This window comes from Squalius cephalus (assembly GCF_949319135.1).
Source record: "Squalius cephalus genome assembly, chromosome: 11".
In the NCBI taxonomy this organism is placed as follows: Eukaryota; Metazoa; Chordata; class Actinopteri; order Cypriniformes; family Leuciscidae; genus Squalius; species Squalius cephalus.
The window spans coordinates 6,128,650-6,147,906 of record NC_137132.1 but is presented as its reverse complement, the minus strand read 5'-3'; the positions used below and the strand labels follow the sequence as shown (position 1 = coordinate 6,147,906).

Genomic DNA, 19,257 nt, shown 5'->3' with positions numbered 1-19,257 from the left:
TACAACACAAATGAACTGAACAAACAATTTTATTTATAACAATCACTCCCTCCTTGAATACATAAAAAAAACTTTATATTTATACACAAATAAATAGAGGGGTCTGAGTCCAAAAAATAAAGTGCACTGTTACTAAGTGTCTTTGTTTAAAAATAAAAGCTTTGATGAGGTAAAAAATAAAGCACAAAAATTATTCTAACATAAATTCAAAGATAGTTGAATGATGTATTTTAAGTGGTTCCACATGTTGGAGGTATTTTTTGTATTGTATTTTGTATTGAAATGTAATTTATTTTAAACAGTTTTAGAAGGTTTATGTGCCGTTTAATAGGTTTAAAGAGTGAGGAATAATTCACTGGGTAATATTAATTCACTGAATAATATTAGCTGGAATATAACATTGTCAGGAAAGTAACAAACAAAACAGCATATTTGCATTTTCCAACTAGTATGTTATTAATGAAATCCTTTCTGACAAAGTGCTGTTTATCTATGCATTTACACAGAACTATAACTTAGGCTACTCAACGCGATCGTGCGTGGAGATAATAAATAATTAATTTCCACAGAGCGGTATTTATTTAGATTTGTATTAGCGAATAATGGTTATGTATTAAATGATAATACAATTTAGGGTGTTTAAACGAGATAATCTTGTCAAAAGTTTCATGCAGTGGCCGTGCTTGAGCATTCCTGTCATCAACCCAGTGAGTGCGCAGCAATATGAACAAACTTTTTTTTTTCGAGACTATATAAACAGCACTTTGTCAGTTGGCATTTCATGATCTAGATTGAATCTAGATCATGAAATGCCAACTGACAAAGTGCTGTTTATCTATGCATTTATTTTACACAGAACTACTCAACCACGATCGCGCGTGGAGATAATAAATAATTAATTTCCACAAAGCGGTATATTTAGATGTGTATTAGCGAAATAATTGCTACGTAGTAAATGATAATATAATCTAGGATGTTTAAACAAGATAATCTTGTCAAAAGTTTCATTCAGTGGTCGTGCTCCTGGTCATCAACCCAGTGAGTGCTCAGCAATATGAACGAACTTTTTTCTCGAGACTAATGGTGAGCAAATACAACAGATAGAGAATTGAATTCAGCGCTTTTATTTTCAACATGCACTCATTCATGTCTGTTTTATTTAATCCATGTAAATGTACGTCTTTATTGGGGCAGGACATGACGGATTTCGCTACGTGACTCCATGAGTTCGTCTCAATTCTTTAGAACTTTTAGAACCAAGCTGCAAATAAACTATATCAGGCATTCATGTCTCGAATCTCATTTCTGCATGTCTGTTATGTTAAATAAAGTTGAATAATTAAAGCAAAGCAAGCAGAACATATGTTTTACCTGTGCACAGAGTTGTTGTTGACTGATCTCCTCAGACGCGGGCTGCAATGGCGGAATTCTCAAAACGGCCACAAGATGGCGCCGTTTATCGGCGAATCCGATACAGTGTTGCCAGATTGGAAATGTCAAAGTATCGTACCAGAAGCTCAAAATTATCGTATTTGGAAGAAAATTATCGTACACGAGTCAACGACATGAAAATGACAGACATCCCAACCTGCACAAAGTCATTTCTGGGAGTCAAGGAATATCCAACCGGGGGGGTCGGTTCTGATTCGGGAGATAAAAGCCCGCCCGCACTTACAATTGATTGGTTGGGTCCTTAGGTCCTTACATGCGCTTCGTGAGGCACACTAGCACACACACGCAAGGTCTCTCGCTCCCTCTCTCTACACGTTCTTCCCCCGGTAGACGTAGAATCCACAGCTAGATCAATGAGAAGTCCTATTACAACGACCATCATTTGAAGTGTCACACAGTTCTGAAATTATCGTACATTATAGGATTTTTTCCATTATTGATCGTACATCGTACAGAGGTCAAAATTATCGTACAAATACGATAATTATCGTACATCTGGCAACACTGATCCGATATTACAAAACCGATACCCGATTATGGGAAAATGCTTAAATATCGGGAAAAATATCGGTAAACCGATACATCGGTCGATCACTAGTAAGTATATATACAAATAAATATATATTGTCGCTGTCGGGCGGAAACCTTGTCCAAATTTTGTCAATTTCATATTTTTTCACAAATCGATGCTATTGGTCAGTCCCCATGTTGTTATGTTATTTTTTTTTTACAAATTATTAACCAATCTAAAATGTTGAAAATAGCTAGAGACAGAGCCATAGAGAGAAAGAGTTGCGACACTCTTTGATGTCGCCGCTATGGCTGTCACGTGGTTCATGTAAGCCCCAATAGTTCCAAAACATACGCTGGCTGTCATGTTCTTCTATGGGACAGACAGCAGCGATTGCATTATTGAATGGTAAATATAAAATAAAACACACACCCAAGTACTTTTTCAGCTGTTATTGCATTATTGCATTTTGTTAATGTCAGTTTTGCATTTGGAGATAAGTTTTAGGCTATATTTTTGGAGGGAAAAGCTTAGTGTTCATGTTGGCATGGGTAGTAGCACTGGCTTTAGCGGCTCTAACTTAACTTTTCCATATCATTCATCTGATGATGGACGTCTCATGATATTTATTTTAGCACAACTGGGCTGTATTAGGCTATTGATTCCCGTGATTTTGCTTATAAATTTTGATTCAGCCATTAGCCTACCGTGATCACGCAAAGAGGTCTGCCGTGGCGGTCCGTTCAGAGTTCGCTTAAATATTTTTTATCAAACAATGACAGACAACAAAAATGTGTGCTCGTGTGAGTGTGTGTGAACAAGAAAAACAAAAACCAGGGGCAGGTGATCCATGAAACAGACTGGACTGGTGATCCCATAACAATCCTAGAGGTCCAGCATTGTTATCACAAGCCGCTTCACTCAAGACAATAAAACATAATGAAAAGTTAGTATATCCCAAAAAATTAAATTAAATAAAAGTCGCTATAAAGGTAGTAGCGATTCATTACCGAACTCGTACTGTCACAGCTGACGAAGTCGCACTAGCTAGCAGGCAGTGCTTGAAAATTGGTTGAAACAACCAACATAAAATATAAATAATTATGCTGTGCATGTACAAATGAAGACCAGTATAAGCATCGCAAAGGGCCTCTGATACAATATAGACAGTTGACAATTCAAAAGAGGTCGATATTTCAGCAACTTAACTCTGGAACAACTCGACGCGCAGCAATGTAAGTGAATGGTGTCCAACGCCCAAATGACAGTGTTTGGAACTAATCCGATCTTCAAATCCCGGAAGTAGGCGGTTAAAAGCGCCGCCATTTTTTACAACGGAGGTCTATGGGAGTGTCGCAACTCTTTCTCTCTATGGCTCTGGCTAGAGAGCAACACTCTTAACTCCATTGGACACTTCAACTGTCTGAGAATCCTCGTAACTCCACCTCTTCTTCACTCCGCGGCGGGAGCCTACGGCATTTTGTCTCCTCAGGATTGAAGGTCGCAAAGATTAAGAAATCCTCGTCGAGCAACACGTAAAGCAAGCCTTAACTGATTCTATCTGTGTTAAATGATATCAGTTATTGACGTATTTTAAATGTCTACTTATTACTAGGCTTATTATACGTGTGCATTGAAGTTTTAAAATGTATCTAATATAATACTTGGATTGAATTAAATGGTTTGGAATGCCAGCATTAAGTTATTGTTTTTTTTATTTATTATTATTTTACTGACTCGAAGTTGTCATTGTGCATGTAAAATTCCCCAAGTAGCAAGGTTTTAATTTATGGGAGAAAAAAGGGCTAAGTTACTGGTGCCAAGTAAGCCTAACGTTATCTTTGGATAACTCTGTATGTTTTTTAGACAATAACGGGTGAAAATAGTTAGGTTAGATACATTTGAGTAGGCCTGTTTTGTTAAAAATCGATAGCTGTAATGCTTCGGTGCAGTAGGAATTGAGCCAGGAAGATAAGTGCGTGCAGATTAGGCTAATTTTCGCCATTAGACAGTCTAGTCACTTCGTCGTTTTTTGTTCTGCTTCATAGAGCTCTTAAACGTTTAAAATGGAGTTTAGGAAGATGTATGTAACCACAATCATTAGATTTGAATAGCTCTTAAAGCCTTATCTCATAATACCAACTTTAACTATACAATGTTTATGAACTCAAAAAAATTTTTTTTTAATTTCCTGAAAAAATAAATAATATAACATAATATTTCGATGAACGAAAGCTGCAAGATATAACTTTTGGGGGAAAATTTAATTTGTGTCAATTGCAAGTGACGTCACAGGCAGAGGAAGCGCTGGTGTCTGAGCGTGCAGGTCTGAGAGTGCAAATCTGAGAGTGCAAGTCTGAGAGTGCAAGTGCAAGTCTGCAGCCAGACTCTATTGGAAAATTTAGGGGCACACCTTAAATCAACCTGCAACGCAGAAATTCACATTTCCCCCATTTTGACTGTATTACTGACAAATGCCTTGGTAATAAATTGACTTAACAAACAGGAATTACAATGTGCAGTTTCATTTTAAGTTCACAGGGGTCCAGACTTACATTGAAGGGCAGCAGCACCAGAGCCACTAAGTTCTACAGAAAGTGGTAATACTGTTGAGCTGACAATAAAGCACTGAGCTTAATTTGAGGTGTAGATCAAATTTACTTCAATTATTTTCATTCATAATATCGTATAGTAATTTAATAGCAAAACTAGGGTAAAAATTGATATAAGGGAGTGAAAATAAAGCACTCCTCCTCAGCAACCACCTACTGGTTACAATGGTAATTTAATTTTTTTTTTTTTTTTTTTTAAATAAGTGTGACTTCCTAAATCTTGAAATTTTTAATTTTAAAAATAGGGACAATCTTTGAAGGATATTAACATTAAAAATAACATTTCAATATGATATTGATTTTGAACTGCTGGAAAAGGATGTGTAGTACTTGTAAGCATTGTCTATTTCTGTCAAATACCATAGTTACAGTTAGTGTTACTACATTAATCCATGATGAATGTTGCTGATTTGTGAACTTAGAGCCTTCTATAACTTGTTCATTCATTGCACAATGTTTCTCCTGTTTTCCACGTCAGCGCTGTTATGGTTTAACAGCGAACTCTGCGCCAAGTCTGAATTTTCCTCACTGGATCTTGCAACGATGTTATTAATTCTGTGGCGAATTCAATGGATTTCTTCACTGGATCTCCCAGCGATGTGTAGTAACGGTGATCGAGTAGCTCGCTGTGCTGTCTATTATTGGTCCGAACTAATAAACGGTCTGCGAAGCACAAATGAGTAGCACAGTTTCGGTCCACTTTCATTTAGTTTTCCATTTAATGCTGGGCAATATTGTGGTGGCACTAGTGCAAGCTATATACAATTTTGGTCACACTGGCAGGAAAAATTGTCATAAAATCGATCATTTGGTCGCAGTCTGGAACCCTGCTGTTGAAACGAATAAAATGTGTTCAATTACAGAAGATCTCATCACATCCCCATAATGAATAAGCAGAGTTCGAATAGAGGATAAGCATTGACGTCACTTTCCCGCCGAAACACACCCCCCTCAGCCGGACTGAGTGGCAAAAGAGCTGCTGCGTGACTGGATTTAATAGGGGAAACAGCGAAAACGCATGAGAGAGAACGGCGCGATGACTGTCGCGTAGTTACTAACGAGCGTCACCTGCGCGTAGGGCTGGGTATCGAGTACGATACTTTTTAGGCACTGACCGAATTGCCTCGATTCCTTCGAGATATCAAAACATTTCTTGCCGTTCGGTACCAAATTTCTATGCCTGAGCGGTTAATCTTGTCAACGTCAGTGAAACAATAAGCATGCCGCATGTATGATGTGCACAAATCAAGTGCTGGCTGTGGCGAAGCATCAAGAAAAAAAGACTACGTCGGATTGATGGTAACAGAATGGCACAGACAAGCACCGCGTGAGTCGCACATGCTGTGTAGTAAAAGAAACCACGTGTCTGGGCCATTCATTGCATCGCAGGTGACGCTGAACATCCAGGGTTCATATTTAAATATAGTCCCTTTACGGTTTAATATTCTCACTTTGACAACATTTAATTTGAGAGAAACTATCATCACATCGCAGAAAAAGGTCTAGACGGCAACCCGTCAAAATAAAAGTTTGGTTTTAACTTAGAAATATATTACTCTCAGGCCCGGATTAACACTTCACCACATTTGAAGTGCCCCACGCCCCCTACATGATAATGTCATTCTAAATATCTATATTTCTGTCAAAAAAAGGCATGTATGAGAACTGCATGCACAACCATATGTCTAAAAAAACTTTTGCAAACATATACCAAAGCAAGCCCATGAAAGACAACCATATCAACAGCTGAATTCAGCACCACAGAGACACACAGCAGCAAAACATACATACTGAACTTTACAAACATCCTGTTCCACAAATTTCAAATCGACAACAGCGTCACATATGTGCCCAGAAATAATGGTAAATAAGCCTTACCTTTAGCAGAATTTTTTCTAGAATTTGTGCATGCAAAATCATTAATTAAATTCAAATCATCAAAGTCAATTCCCTTGACTAGTTCGGATTCAATAGCCAGAAGGGAGAGCGCAGACAGCTGCCTCTGCCTCATTCTCATTCTTCACTCTTTAAGTTGAGAGAAGGATCTCTCGGCCTCGCAGTTGGTAACGGACAGGGTTAAGATCAGTCTGAGTGCAACATACACTTGGGAAAGTAGTCTGTAGCCCATGTGTTTTTTTGTTTGGTTTTTTTTTTAGAATTTTCAACATATTTTCAACATATCCCCTGGTGAACAAATTTTCTCTTCCTGCATGCAATTCTTGATATTGTACTTTTTGAAGGGTGGCTATGTATCGTGATATTTTCTCTTTTTTAAAAAGTTTTTTTACATTCTCTAGTTTAGCACAGTTTTGCACAACCGCTTAGCTGATGCTGCCTATCCATTTTGAATTTAATATTACAAATTGGCGGGCTCGACTCTGACTGGGGGGAGGGGGCAAACGAGATGGTCCTCACTGCAGAACATGAAATCCAGGGGGAGGAGTTGGATCCAGATCCAACTCCTCCCACCTTACATATACCTAAACCTACCCATCTCCACCCCTAAACCTACCAATCTCCACCCCTTAGATGTGGATCCAACTTCCGCCCCCTGGATCTTGTGGACTGCATTGAGATGCTACTGAAATAAACTGTGACCTGACCCAATCGCAATTCTTTACATGCATATATTTTTTATTCTCTCTGTATGTTGTCTCATTAACTGTTCATTTTGTATCTGCATCTCTTCCAACAAAATAATATACAAAACATGAGAAATATTTTAAAGGTCTAGTCATTATTTTTATCACTTGGTGCCCAATCCCGTCTATGGATAATCTGGCCCTGATTACTCTTGTACAGTATAATGTTCATCTTTATGAAATACTACGACCCTGGACCACAAAACCAATCACATGGGTAAAAAATTCTAAATTGAGATTTATATATCATATGAAAGCTGAATAAATAAGCTGTCCGTTGATGTATGGTTTGTTAGGATAGGACAATATTTGGATGCGATACAACTATTTGAAAATCGGGAATCTGAGGGTGCAAAAAAATTGAAACATTGAGAAAATCGCCTTTAAAGTTGTTCATTGATGTTCGCGATTGTGCTGCATTCACTCACAAAAATAAATGTTTTATATATTTACGGTTGGAAATTTACAAAATATCTTCATGGAACATGATCTTTACTTAATATCCTAATGATTTTTGGCATAAAAGAAAAATCGATAATTTTGACCTATACAATGTATTGTTGGCTATTGCCACAAATATACCCGTGCGACTTATGACTGGTTTTGTGGTCCAGGGTCATTAATAGTAGTATACTAATACTAATACTACTACTACTACTACTAATAATAATAATACAATTATAATTAAAACTAGATTTCTTCCATGTTTTAACAGTAAACCTCTGTTGTGTAGCACTTGTTTGCCAAAAAATTAATGGGCTTGTTTAATTTTAATTTTAATAAAAGATAAATTAATGTTTTATGCCTTAATTTGATTATCAGAAAAAAAATGTAATGCACCAAAAAAAAAACCCATTTACTAGGGCCCTATTATTGTTATTAATAAATTAAGTTGTTTTTATGATTTAAAATAATGATATATGTTTTTGGTTAAACCATTTAAATGGAATATAGACAAAATAAAACGTAAAGCACAGAACTGGATAAAAATAAGATGGAATTTGGAAAAAAATCATTAAGAATGTAAGAATTTTTGTTATTATGTAACTATTAATTAATTGCTGTTAAATTTAGCAAGTTTCATGATTTAAATAGATTACACATGCTTTTTGATTTAATCAATTTTAATTTAACCATCCAGAAAAATTAAAATGGGGAAAAAAACTTGTAAACTGTGCTTATCCTTAAGGTTAGCTGCATTAACAGTTTAGCTTTCTTGTTTGTTTTTTTCTCCTCTTCACATTAATGTTACAGCCTCTGCCTACTATAACATTAAATGTTCATAAAATTGGTATCGAAAAAAGTATTGTTCACTGGCCTCGTATCTAATGAGCTTTAGAATCATTAAAGGAGGAGCGACGACCAGGCCTGGACTTTTATGTTTTTCCAGTTCGCCGGTACCCCTCCTTGAACTGCCACCTTACCGTGGTGGAGAGGTTTGAGTACCCGAATGACCCTAGGAGCTATGTTGTCTGGGGCTATATGCCCCTGGTAGGGTCTCCTAAGGCAAAAAGGTCCTAGGTGACAGGTCAGACCAAGAGCGGTTCAGAAACCCTTTATGATGTGGACAAACTCAAGAACTGTGACAGCTTCTAAAGAAACACCTGAAAGTTCATTCAGATGAGAAGCCTTATATGTGTTCTTTCTGTGGAAAGAGTTCTGTGTGACTCTACAGGGTCCTGGAGGGTTCATGGGAGTTTGTCCAACCAATCCACATGTGCTTTGTGGATTTGGAGAAGGCATTTGACCGTGTCCCTTGCGGCGTCCTGTGGAGGGTGCTCTGGGAGTATGGGGTCCAGGGCCCTTTGCTAAGGGCTATCCGGTCCCTGTACAACCGGAGCAGGAGCTTGGTTCGCATTGCCGGCAGTAAGTCAGACTTGTTCCCGGTGCATGTTGGACTCCGGCAGAGCTGCCCTTTGTCGCCGGTTCTGTTCATAATTCTTATGGACATAATTTCTAGGCGCAGCCAGGGGCCGGTGGGTGTCAGGTTTGGGGACCACACGATTTCATCTCTGCTCTTTGCGGATGATGTTGTCGTGCTGGCCCCATCTGACCGGGACCTTCAGCATGCACTGGGACGGTTTGCAGCCGAGTGTGAAGCGGCTGGGATGAGAATCAGCACCTCCAAATCCGAGGCCATGGTTCTCAGTCGGAAAAGGGTGGCTTGCCCACTTCAGGTTGGTGGAGAGTTCCTGCCTCAAGTGGAGGAGTTCAAGTATCTTGGGGTCTTGTTCACGAGTGAGGGAAAGATGGAACAGGAGATTGACAGATGGATCGGTGCAGCTTCTGCAGTAATGCAGTCGATGGACCGGTCTGTCGTGGTGAAGAAAGAGCTGAGCCGCAAGGCGAAGCTCTCGATTTACCGGTCAATCTACGTTCCTACTCTCACCTATGGTCATGAGCTGTGGGTCATGACCGAAAGGACAAGATCCCGGACACAGGCGGCCGAAATGAACTTTCTCCGCAGGGTGGCTGAGCGATCCCTTAGAGATAGGGTGAGAAGCTCGGTCACTCGGGAGGAGCTCAGATTAGAGCCGCTGCTCCTCCACATCGAGAGGGGCCAGCTGAGGTGGCTCAGGCATCTTTTCTGGATGCCTCCTGGACGCCTTCCCAGGAAAGTGTTCCGGGCATGTCCCACCGGGAGGAGGCCCCGGGGATTAGGACACGCTGGAGGGACTATGTCTCCCGGCTGGCCTGGGAACGCCTCGGGGTCCCCCCGGAAGAGCTGGAGGAAGTGTCTAGGGAGAGGGAAGTCTGGGCATCTCTGCTTAGACTGCTGCCCCCGCGACCCGGCCCCGGATAAGCGGAAGAAGATGGATGGATGGATGGTTCGCTGGTTCCCTCCTCCTTCTTCCCATAACAACTAATTGTATCGCAATCGCAAGCCTACGCGATTATATGAGCAAAATGCTGCGATTTTATATTAAATAAACAAATTAGCGCTGTTAACGCAGCATCTGTTAATTTTTGGCATCCTTTGGCTAGTGTTACATGATCCTGCTCTTATTCATGCAAATGCTTTTAAACCATTCATGCGCGATAAGACAAAAAAGAACGCGCTGTCAGTGAATGTCCTCCTGACACGCACACACACACGACCCACAGATAGACGCGCGCCAGTATGAAGTTCTCTTTCGCGGTAGAACGAACAACACACACATGAATGCCAAAACGAACGCGCTGCCTGTGAATGTCCTGACTGTGACACACAGAAAGACGCGCTAATATCGTGCGTGCGCACAAAACAGCATGCCAGAATACAGTTCTCTTTCGAGCTTGAACGAACAATAACACTCACAATTATGCCAAAATGTCTTTTTGTCGAGTATCTTCATAACATAAGAGTAATCTTATGATGAACGTGAAGAGTTGTGACTCGTGAGAGAATGAGGCGCGTGTGAGATCCGCCGCGTCTCAGACAGCAGCGGCTGGTCTTAAAGGGACAGCACACAGTAGCCACTAATTATATCTGTCGCTAAAGTCAATCAAAGAACAAAGGGAACAGAGAAAAACACTCACTGCTCTTGACTAAAGAACTTTTTTCTTTAGCCAGATTATCACTAATCTGTGTGTGCATTTATTTTCCTTGAGAACCAAGCAAGTTGACACATGAAACCATTTGTTTATTATATCGCATATCGCAATCGCAATATTGACCTCTATTATCGGAATATGACATTTTCCCCAAATCGTGCAGCCCTAATACAAACATTATACGTAGGTTTACTGTACTGCTCTCCACAGTCACAGTGTGTATCAGTGCAATGCCAGTCACAAAAAGGGGGGGTGGAGGGCTTGCACCTGAGACCGGCGTTTCAATAGCGCGCGCTCTCTGTAGGCATGTTCACATTAGCAGATAATGAGTTGCCATGAGAACGACTGACATCTCTATCTTTGATAGATGTGAGCTCGTACAAAGGGCGAGGTGAGCTGGTGCCTGCTTACCTTCCAATAAGAAAATTCAACTGCAGTAGCCACCGTTCAACCTGAAGAGGGCAGCACTCGGACGTTTTTACACCATATATTGTAGAATCAAAACACTTTATACCCAAATGACAAAAAAATTTGCTCGAATCAATGAACAGCACAAATAAAGCCACAGTCTTACAGATCATTAACTCAAAGTTGTTTTAGGGTTTAGTTACCCTTTAATTATTATCAATATATATTTTTACTAAAAGTAAAAACGATTATCATCATAGGGTTATCATTTCTGAATGAAATGAACTTTCTCAGTCTCTCTTTCTTTCTCTCACCCCTCACAGTCACAAGCACTCATTCTTTCTATTCTGATTAAAAATAATAATACTCTAGATAGAAACAGCCAGAAACTCCATCAAAACTGCCACTTTCGAACTATAGCAGCTTGAGTGCTTATGTTGCTTATGCTTTTTAAAATTGTTAAAAATTAATTGCCTCCCCCCTCAAACCGAGCCCTGTGAATGAGGTGAAAACAGGGAACAATTGGAGGCTTTTCAGCAGCTCAGTTTAACACAATGGTCCTGTTATTTCTCTCACACGTTGGACAAGCATTAAACAAACCTTTTTTTAAATGCAACTGCATCCAAATTCCCTATATTTCTATCAGAAAACAAATATGTTAAATTAATTTAAATGTAAGTAAAGTAATTCAGTATCTTCTCTTTGAATTTGGCAGATCTGGTTTCCATCCCATTTCACCAATAAATACTGGGAATATTCCCATCATCCTACAAGAGAAGGACAAACTCCAGGAGTAGCAGCTGAAATCTGTGTGACTGTTAAAGATGGAGTTTATTAAAGAGGAGATTGAAGACATGAGTGATCCAGAACCATCCAGAATAAAACATGAAGATACTGAGGAACAAATAGGTTGGTGTCCATTCTTGATTCTTCATTGTTGTTTGCTTTGGTAGCTGTGAAATAATAATCAGTATATGAATGAATAATTAGAGAAATGCTTATATAATTTTAATCGTCATTTTTTATGTACTTTTAATCATAATCTTGTAGGCTATAACAGTTGTCAAACTCATTTTGATCATATTAACAAGAGAATGTGAGAACTAAACTTTGGCACATCAAAGGTCTGATACTAGATCTCTGTTGCTTTCTGCTATTAAATCAGGGTTTACTTAAACTGATTCTAATGTTATGTTTATTTTAGATTGGATGGACGTGAAAGAGGAAAGACAAGAACTGGGAAAAATTAAGGAGGAACATCATAACTTTAAAATTCAAGAAACAAAAGCCAAAGAGCTGCCCTCCTGCTCTCAGTGTGGAAAGAGTTTCAGTCAAAGAGGAGACCTTAACAAACACATGAGAATTCACACTGGAGAGAAACCGTATACATGTTCTCAGTGTGGAAAGAGTTTTTCTGATGCATCAGCTCTCAGAGTTCATCTGCGTATTCACTCTGGAGAAAAACCATTTAACTGTGATCAGTGTGGTAAAAATTTTCATTCATCGTCAAGTCTAAACAAACACCTGATAGTTCATTCAGATGAGAAGCCTTATGTGTGTTCTCTCTGTGGAAAGAGTTTTTCACGGCTGGATCATTTTAAACTGCACCAGAAAACACATAATGAAGTGAGAGATTATATGTGTTTTGACTGTGGGAAGAGCTTTACTGCATCTGAATATCTGAAACTGCATGAAAGAATTCATACTGGAGAAAAACCTTACAAGTGCTCATATTGTGACAAGAGTTTCACTCAGTTGGGAACATGGAAATGTCACGAGCGAGTTCATACTGGAGAGAAGCCATACCACTGCACTCAGTGTGGAAAGATTTTTACTTCATCATCAAATCTAACGAAACACCTGAAAGTTCATTCAGATGAGAAGCCTTATATGTGTTCTTTCTGTGGAAAGAGTTTTACACTGCGGGAGACTTGTAAACAGCACCAGAAAACACACAAAGTGAGAAAACATGTGTGTTGTGACTGTGGGAAGAGCTTTACTGATTCTAGATATCTGAAACTGCACCAAAGAATTCATACTGGAGAAAGACCTTACAAGTGCTCATATTGTGACAAGAGTTTCAGTCGGTCGACATCACTGAAAACACATGAGCGAGTTCATACTGGAGAAAAACCTTACAAGTGCTCATATTGTGACAAGAGTTTCAGTCGGTCGACATTACTGAAAACACATGAGCGACTTCATACTGGAAAGAAGCCCTAATACTGTAGGCCTACTCAGTTTTGGACTGGTACATAAGTGGGTCAGTACCGGACTACCGATAAGCTTCATGACAAATTATACTTTTATCTATACTTGCATTGTTTTATCTCTGTATACTTCTGTGTTATATCATTAAACAGAAAAAAAACATTTTGTCTTAAAAAAATTAATTTAATGTAAAACCTTTACTTCAGCATCAGTTCTGAAAAACACCTGGGGCCGGTTGCACCAGCTGGACATTCACCCGGTCGTAAGACTAAGCTTAACATAAAATGTGTTTTTTTAAGTCCTACGTAGAATTAATAAATGTTGGACCATCTGGGTGTAGCGCACATCTGAGACTAAATCTTACGCCTAGACAAAGGTAGGTGTAAAGTGTTAAGTCTTCATTTGTTTACATGGTCAAGTCAAGTCATCTTCATTTATATAGCGCTTTTAACAATAACTTGATGAAAAATGAAGATTTTTGCGTCGTTGTAGGAGGAAGTGTAAAGAGGTAAATGCAGATTTCTCTCGTCTCAGGGGAAAATGAGAAAATGTTGCACGACCATTCAATAGTATGACTGGGTTTCTAACATTGCAAAGCTTAATGCAAATGGGTGGAGTGTTCCTTTAAGGGTTATCTCATATAATCGATCTGAAATAAGACTATTGATATATGAATGAGGAATTATAATTCGTTGTGATTGATTATATATATAAACAATTGATCTATTTTCAACTTCGATAATTTAATGTAACTGTAATATACGAAATATATTAATCATATTCCTGATTAATTATTAAAATTCCCTATATCATTTGAGCTAATGTTAATGTTCAATACCCAGTGCGGTTACATTTTCCAGCTAAAGTTAGTTTTGATTGATTCGCTTCCGTTGCAACGATCATTTGTTATTAAATTAGGGGTCGCTAAGACGACAACATTCTCTCTACACAAACTTTAAATGCGAACCTGTGATAAACGCTGATGGTGTTCACATGAGCATTAAGAATTGGTTCTATAGTTATGTGCGTTTGAATATATGTGCGCAGGTTTGAATTCCCTACAAACCAAGCCTAAGCAAAGTACTGGTCTTTCCTTATAAATTTTGATACACTTTTATTTTATTTTGTCACTTCGGGGTAGGTACGCAAAACGAATTTTCCCGACAACGCTTTATCTGTAGAGTGGTAAAGGGATCCTCCATAGGGAGACTAGTCGGCACTTCAGCACTGCGTTGTCATCGGGTCCAGGAGAAGGTCCTTCGTCAGATCTGGATACTGCCTAGGTCCGGCAGGCTACGGGAAAACCTTGGGATAAAAAAAGACACTAAAATTAGTGTAGATGCCATTCTACTTATGATGTAACGAGTATATCAGGATTTATGGGAAGTGTTCCCGGTTCCGACTGACCTAATCTATGCAGCCTAACATTGAAAAAAAAGTCTATAATATGTTATGTGAATGCTATAGGTCAAAGAGATGTGTCTTTAATCTAGCTTTGAACTGACAGACTGTGTCTGCTTCCCGGACATTGGTAGGAAGACTGTTCCAAAGTTTTGGTGCTAAATAGGAAAAGGATCTACCGCCAGCAGTCAATTTTGATATTCTAGGTATTATTAACTGGCCGGAATTTTGAGATCGCAATAGACGTGAAGGACTATAATGCGTTAAGAGCTTGCTCAAGTACTGGGGAGCTAAACCATTTAGTGCTTTTAGTGCTTTAATCTAGCCTTGAGGTCATGAACGCATGAACTAATTGTTCCGCATTTGTCAATGAGAGCATATGGCGTAATTTTGATATATTTTTAAGATGGAAAAATGCGGTTTTACAGATACTAGACACGTGACTTTCAAATGAAAGATTGGTATCAAAGAGCACACCCAAGTTCCTAACCGATGACGAAGACTTAACAGAGCAGCCATTAAGTGTTAGACAGTATTCTAGGTTATTACGTGTGGGAGTTTTTTGACCAATAATTAGAATCTCTGTTTTTTCAGAATTTAAAAGTAGGAAATTACTAGTCATCCAATTTTTTATATCAGCTATGCATTCCGTTAATTTTGTGAATTGGTAAGTTTCGTTAGGTTTTGAAGAAATATACAGCTGAGTATTGTCGGCATAACAGTGAAAGCTTAATTCCATGTTTCCTAATGATATCTCCTAATGGTAGCATGTACAGAGTGAACAGCAGCGGTCCTAGTACTGAGCCTTGTGGTACGCCATACTGAACTTGTGATCGATGAGACATCTCTTCATTTACTGCTACAAACTGATAACGGTCAGATAAGTATGATTTAAACCATGCTAGCGCAATTCCACAAATGCCAACATAGTTTTCTAGTCTATTTAAAAGAATGTTGTGGTCAATTGTGTCAAATGCAGCACTAAGATCAAGTAACACCAATAGAGAGATAAATGGTGAATGGTGAAAATAAAGATAATTAAAAACGTTGGGACAATGGCGCATCTGGTGTAGGCTACAGGCTACACGATCAGTGGGCTTTCCGGCGTGAAATATATATATACAGTGGGGTGAACACTGCTGATTCATGTAGATCATGTAGAAGTCTGTAATTTTTATCATAGGTACTATTCAAATGTGAGTGACGGAATCTAAAACAAAAAAACAAAATCACATTGTATGATTTTTGAAGTAATTAATTTGCATTTTATTGCATGACATCAGAAAAGCAGAACTTAATATTTGGTACAGAAACCTTTGTTTGCAATTACAGAGATCATACATTTCCTGTAGTTCTTGACCAGGTTTGCACACACTGCAGCAGGGATTTTGGCCCAGTCCTCCATACAGACCTTCTCCAGATCCTTCAGGTTTCGGGGCTGTCGCTGGGCAATACGGACTTTCAGCTCCCTCCAAAGATTTTCTATTGGGTTCAGGTCTGGAGACTGGCTAGGCCACTCCAGGACCCTGAGATGCTTCTTACGCAGCCACTCCTTAGTTGCCCTGGCTGTGTGTTTCGGGTCGTTGTCATGCTAGAAGACCCAGCCATGACCCATCTTCAGTGCTCTTACTGAGGGAAGGAGGTTGTTGGCCAAGATCTCGCGATACATGGCCCCATCCATCCTCACCTCAATACGGTGCAGTGGTCCGGTCCCCTTTGCAGAAAAGCATCCTCAAAGAATGATGTTTCCACCTCTATGCTTCACGGTTGGGATGGTGTTCTTGGGGTTGTACTCATCCTTCTTCTTCCTCCAAACACGGCAAGTGGAGTTTAGACCAAAAAGCTCTATTTTTGTCTCATCAGACCACATGACCTTCTCCCATTCCTCCTCTGGATCATCCAGATGGTCATTGGCAAACTTCAGACAGGCCTGGACATGGCTTGAGCACGGGGACCTTGCGTGCGCTGCAGGATTTTAATCCATGATGGCGTAGTGTGTTACTAATGGCTTTCTTTGAGACTGTGGTCCCAGCTCTCTTCAGGTCATTGACCAGGTCCTGCCGTGTAGTTCTGGGCTGATCCCTCACCTTCCTCATGATCATTGATGCCCCACGAGGTGAGAAACTTGCATGGTGCCCCAGACCAAGGGAGATTGACCATCATCTTGAAGTTCTTCCATTTTCTAATAATTGCGCCAACAGTTGTTGCCTTCTCACCAAGCTGCTTGCCTATTGTCCTGTAGCCCATCCCAGCTCTGTGCAGGTCTACAATTTTATCCCTGATGTCCTTACACAGCTCTCTGGTCTTGGCCATTGTGGAGAGGTTGGAGTCTGTTTGATTGAGTGTGTGGACAGGTGTCTTTTATACATGTAACGAGTTCAAACAGGTGCAGTTAATACAGGTAATGAGTGGAGAACAGGAGGGCTTCTTAAAGAAAAACTAACAGGTCTGTGAGAGCCAAAATTCTTACTGGTTGGTAGGAGATCAAATACTTATGTCATGCAATAAAATGCTAATTAATTATTTAAAAATCATACAATGTGATTTTCTGGATTTTTGTTTTAGATTCCATCTCTCACAGTTGAAGAGTACTTATGATAAAAATTACAAACCTCTACATGCTTTGTAAGTGGGAAAACCTGCAAAATTGGCAGTGTATCAAATACTTGTTCTCCCCACTGTATATGATGTCAGATAATTTATTGAAGGTTTTTGTTTCAGCAGGGTTCAAATGGTAGAATGAACCAATTAATCAGCTGCAATTTTTCATCTATTCATTGGAGCCAATAAATTCACATTTGTAACCATAGTAACGCGAACGGCATCTCAACCATCAGTGCGGCAGAACTAGGTCTGGGACGACACCTACTGTATCTTCTGATTCGATAATACGTGGGTGCTGAAAAGATATGGATTGCGATTTTTATTTTTAAGAATTGCAATTCTACAAGTATTGCGATTTGATATTGCAATATATTGCTTTTTTTTTTTTACACTAGACCAGTGGTTCTCAACCTTTTTTGGGCCAGCTCCCTATCCAATATCCAGGTCCCTGAACTCCACCCCACCCACCAAGATAATCCGTAGAACCATAAAGATAATCGGGACATAGCTAGGATTGTCGGAAGGCGGAAATCGGCCCAAAATCAACCCGATTATCTTTTGGTGTGTACCCAGCATAAGGTGAACTGGATCAGAGCTTCAGTTAAAGAATGGCATCAAAACAGGTAAGTGTAATCGTAGGAAGAGTCAGGAAAGTCTTTCGGTGTGGAATGACGAGACCAGACTGGTGCTGGTGATTAGCAGGCAGGTGGTGGTGACAGGTGATGCTGATTAGTATTCAGGAGACAGGGAACGAGTGGGCAGAGTGTAGAGGTCTGGTGCTGTTGATGTTGACTCCGTGACAGTAGACACTCAAAAACATCCAGTATGCGGCAGTCCTGTGGGCGAAAATGCCTTGTTGATTGCTAGAGGTCAGAGGAGAATGGGCCGACTGATTCAAGCTGATAGAAGAGCAACTTTGACTGAAATAACCACTCGTTACAACCGAGGTATGCAGCAAAGCATTTGTGAAGCCACAACACGCACAACCTTGAGGCAGATGGGCTACAACAGCAGAAGACCCCACCGGGTACCACTCATCTCCACTACAAATAGGAAAAAGAGGCTACAATTTGCACGAGCTCACCAAAATTGGACAGTTGAAGACTGGAAAAATGTTGCCTGGTCTGATGAGTCTCGATTTCTGTTGAGACATTCAGATGGTAGAGTCAGAATTTGGCGTAAACAGAATGAGAACATGGATCCATCATGCCTTGTTACCACTGTGCAGGCTGGTGGTGGTGGTGTAATGGTGTGGGGGATGTTTTCTTGGCACACTTTAGGCCCCTTAGTGCCAATTGGGCATCGTTTAAATGCCACGGCCTACCTGAGCATTGTTTCTGACCATGTCCATCCCTTTATGACCACCATGTACCCATCCTCTGATGGCTACTTCCAGCAGGATAATGCACCATGTCACAAAGCTCGAATCATTTCAAATTCGTTTCTTGAACATGACAATGAGTTCACTGTACTAAAATGGCCCCCACAGTCACCAGATCTCAACCCAATAGAGCATCTTTGGGATGTGGTGGAACGGGAGCTTCGCACCCTGGATGTGCATCCCACAAATCTCCATCAACTGCAAGATGCTATCCTATCAATATGGGCCAACATTTCTAAAGAATGCTTTCAGCACCTTGTTGAATCAATGCCACGTAGAATTAAGGCAGTTCTGAAGGCGAAAGGGGGTCAAACACAGTATTAGTATGGTGTTCCTAATAATCCTTTAGGTGAGTGTACTTTAAATAAGATGCTAACATTTTCACTTTTCTTCCCCAGTGATCATTTGGAAAGAAAAAGCGATTGAAGCCTAATGTTACTATAGCTTTGTAACTTTTTGTACAATGTTTGTAACTTTAATAGTAATTTAAAGGGTAACTAA

At 39.7% G+C, this 19,257-nt stretch overlaps 1 protein-coding gene across 3 annotated transcripts in view; it reads left to right on the top strand.

Annotated features, from left to right (window-relative positions):
• The window catches only part of LOC307167617 (uncharacterized protein), a 33,413-nt gene that overhangs the window by 617 nt on the left and 13,539 nt on the right, over nucleotides 1-19,257 (top strand). Inside the window, exons 3-4 of one of the 3 annotated variants that reach the window (XR_013822823.1) lie at nucleotides 11,875-12,068; nucleotides 12,364-13,516. The exons of 1 other annotated variant lie outside the window; for it this stretch is intronic. Coding sequence is in view for 1 of the 2 variants with exons in the window: in XM_079886867.1 (XP_079742993.1) it covers nucleotides 11,984-12,068; nucleotides 12,364-12,645 (367 nt within the window). In the remaining variant the exon portion in view is untranslated. Of the gene's footprint in view, nucleotides 1-11,874; nucleotides 12,069-12,363; nucleotides 13,517-19,257 lie in introns of those variants that run through there. One more of the 3 variants, XM_079886867.1, reaches the window with a different exon arrangement.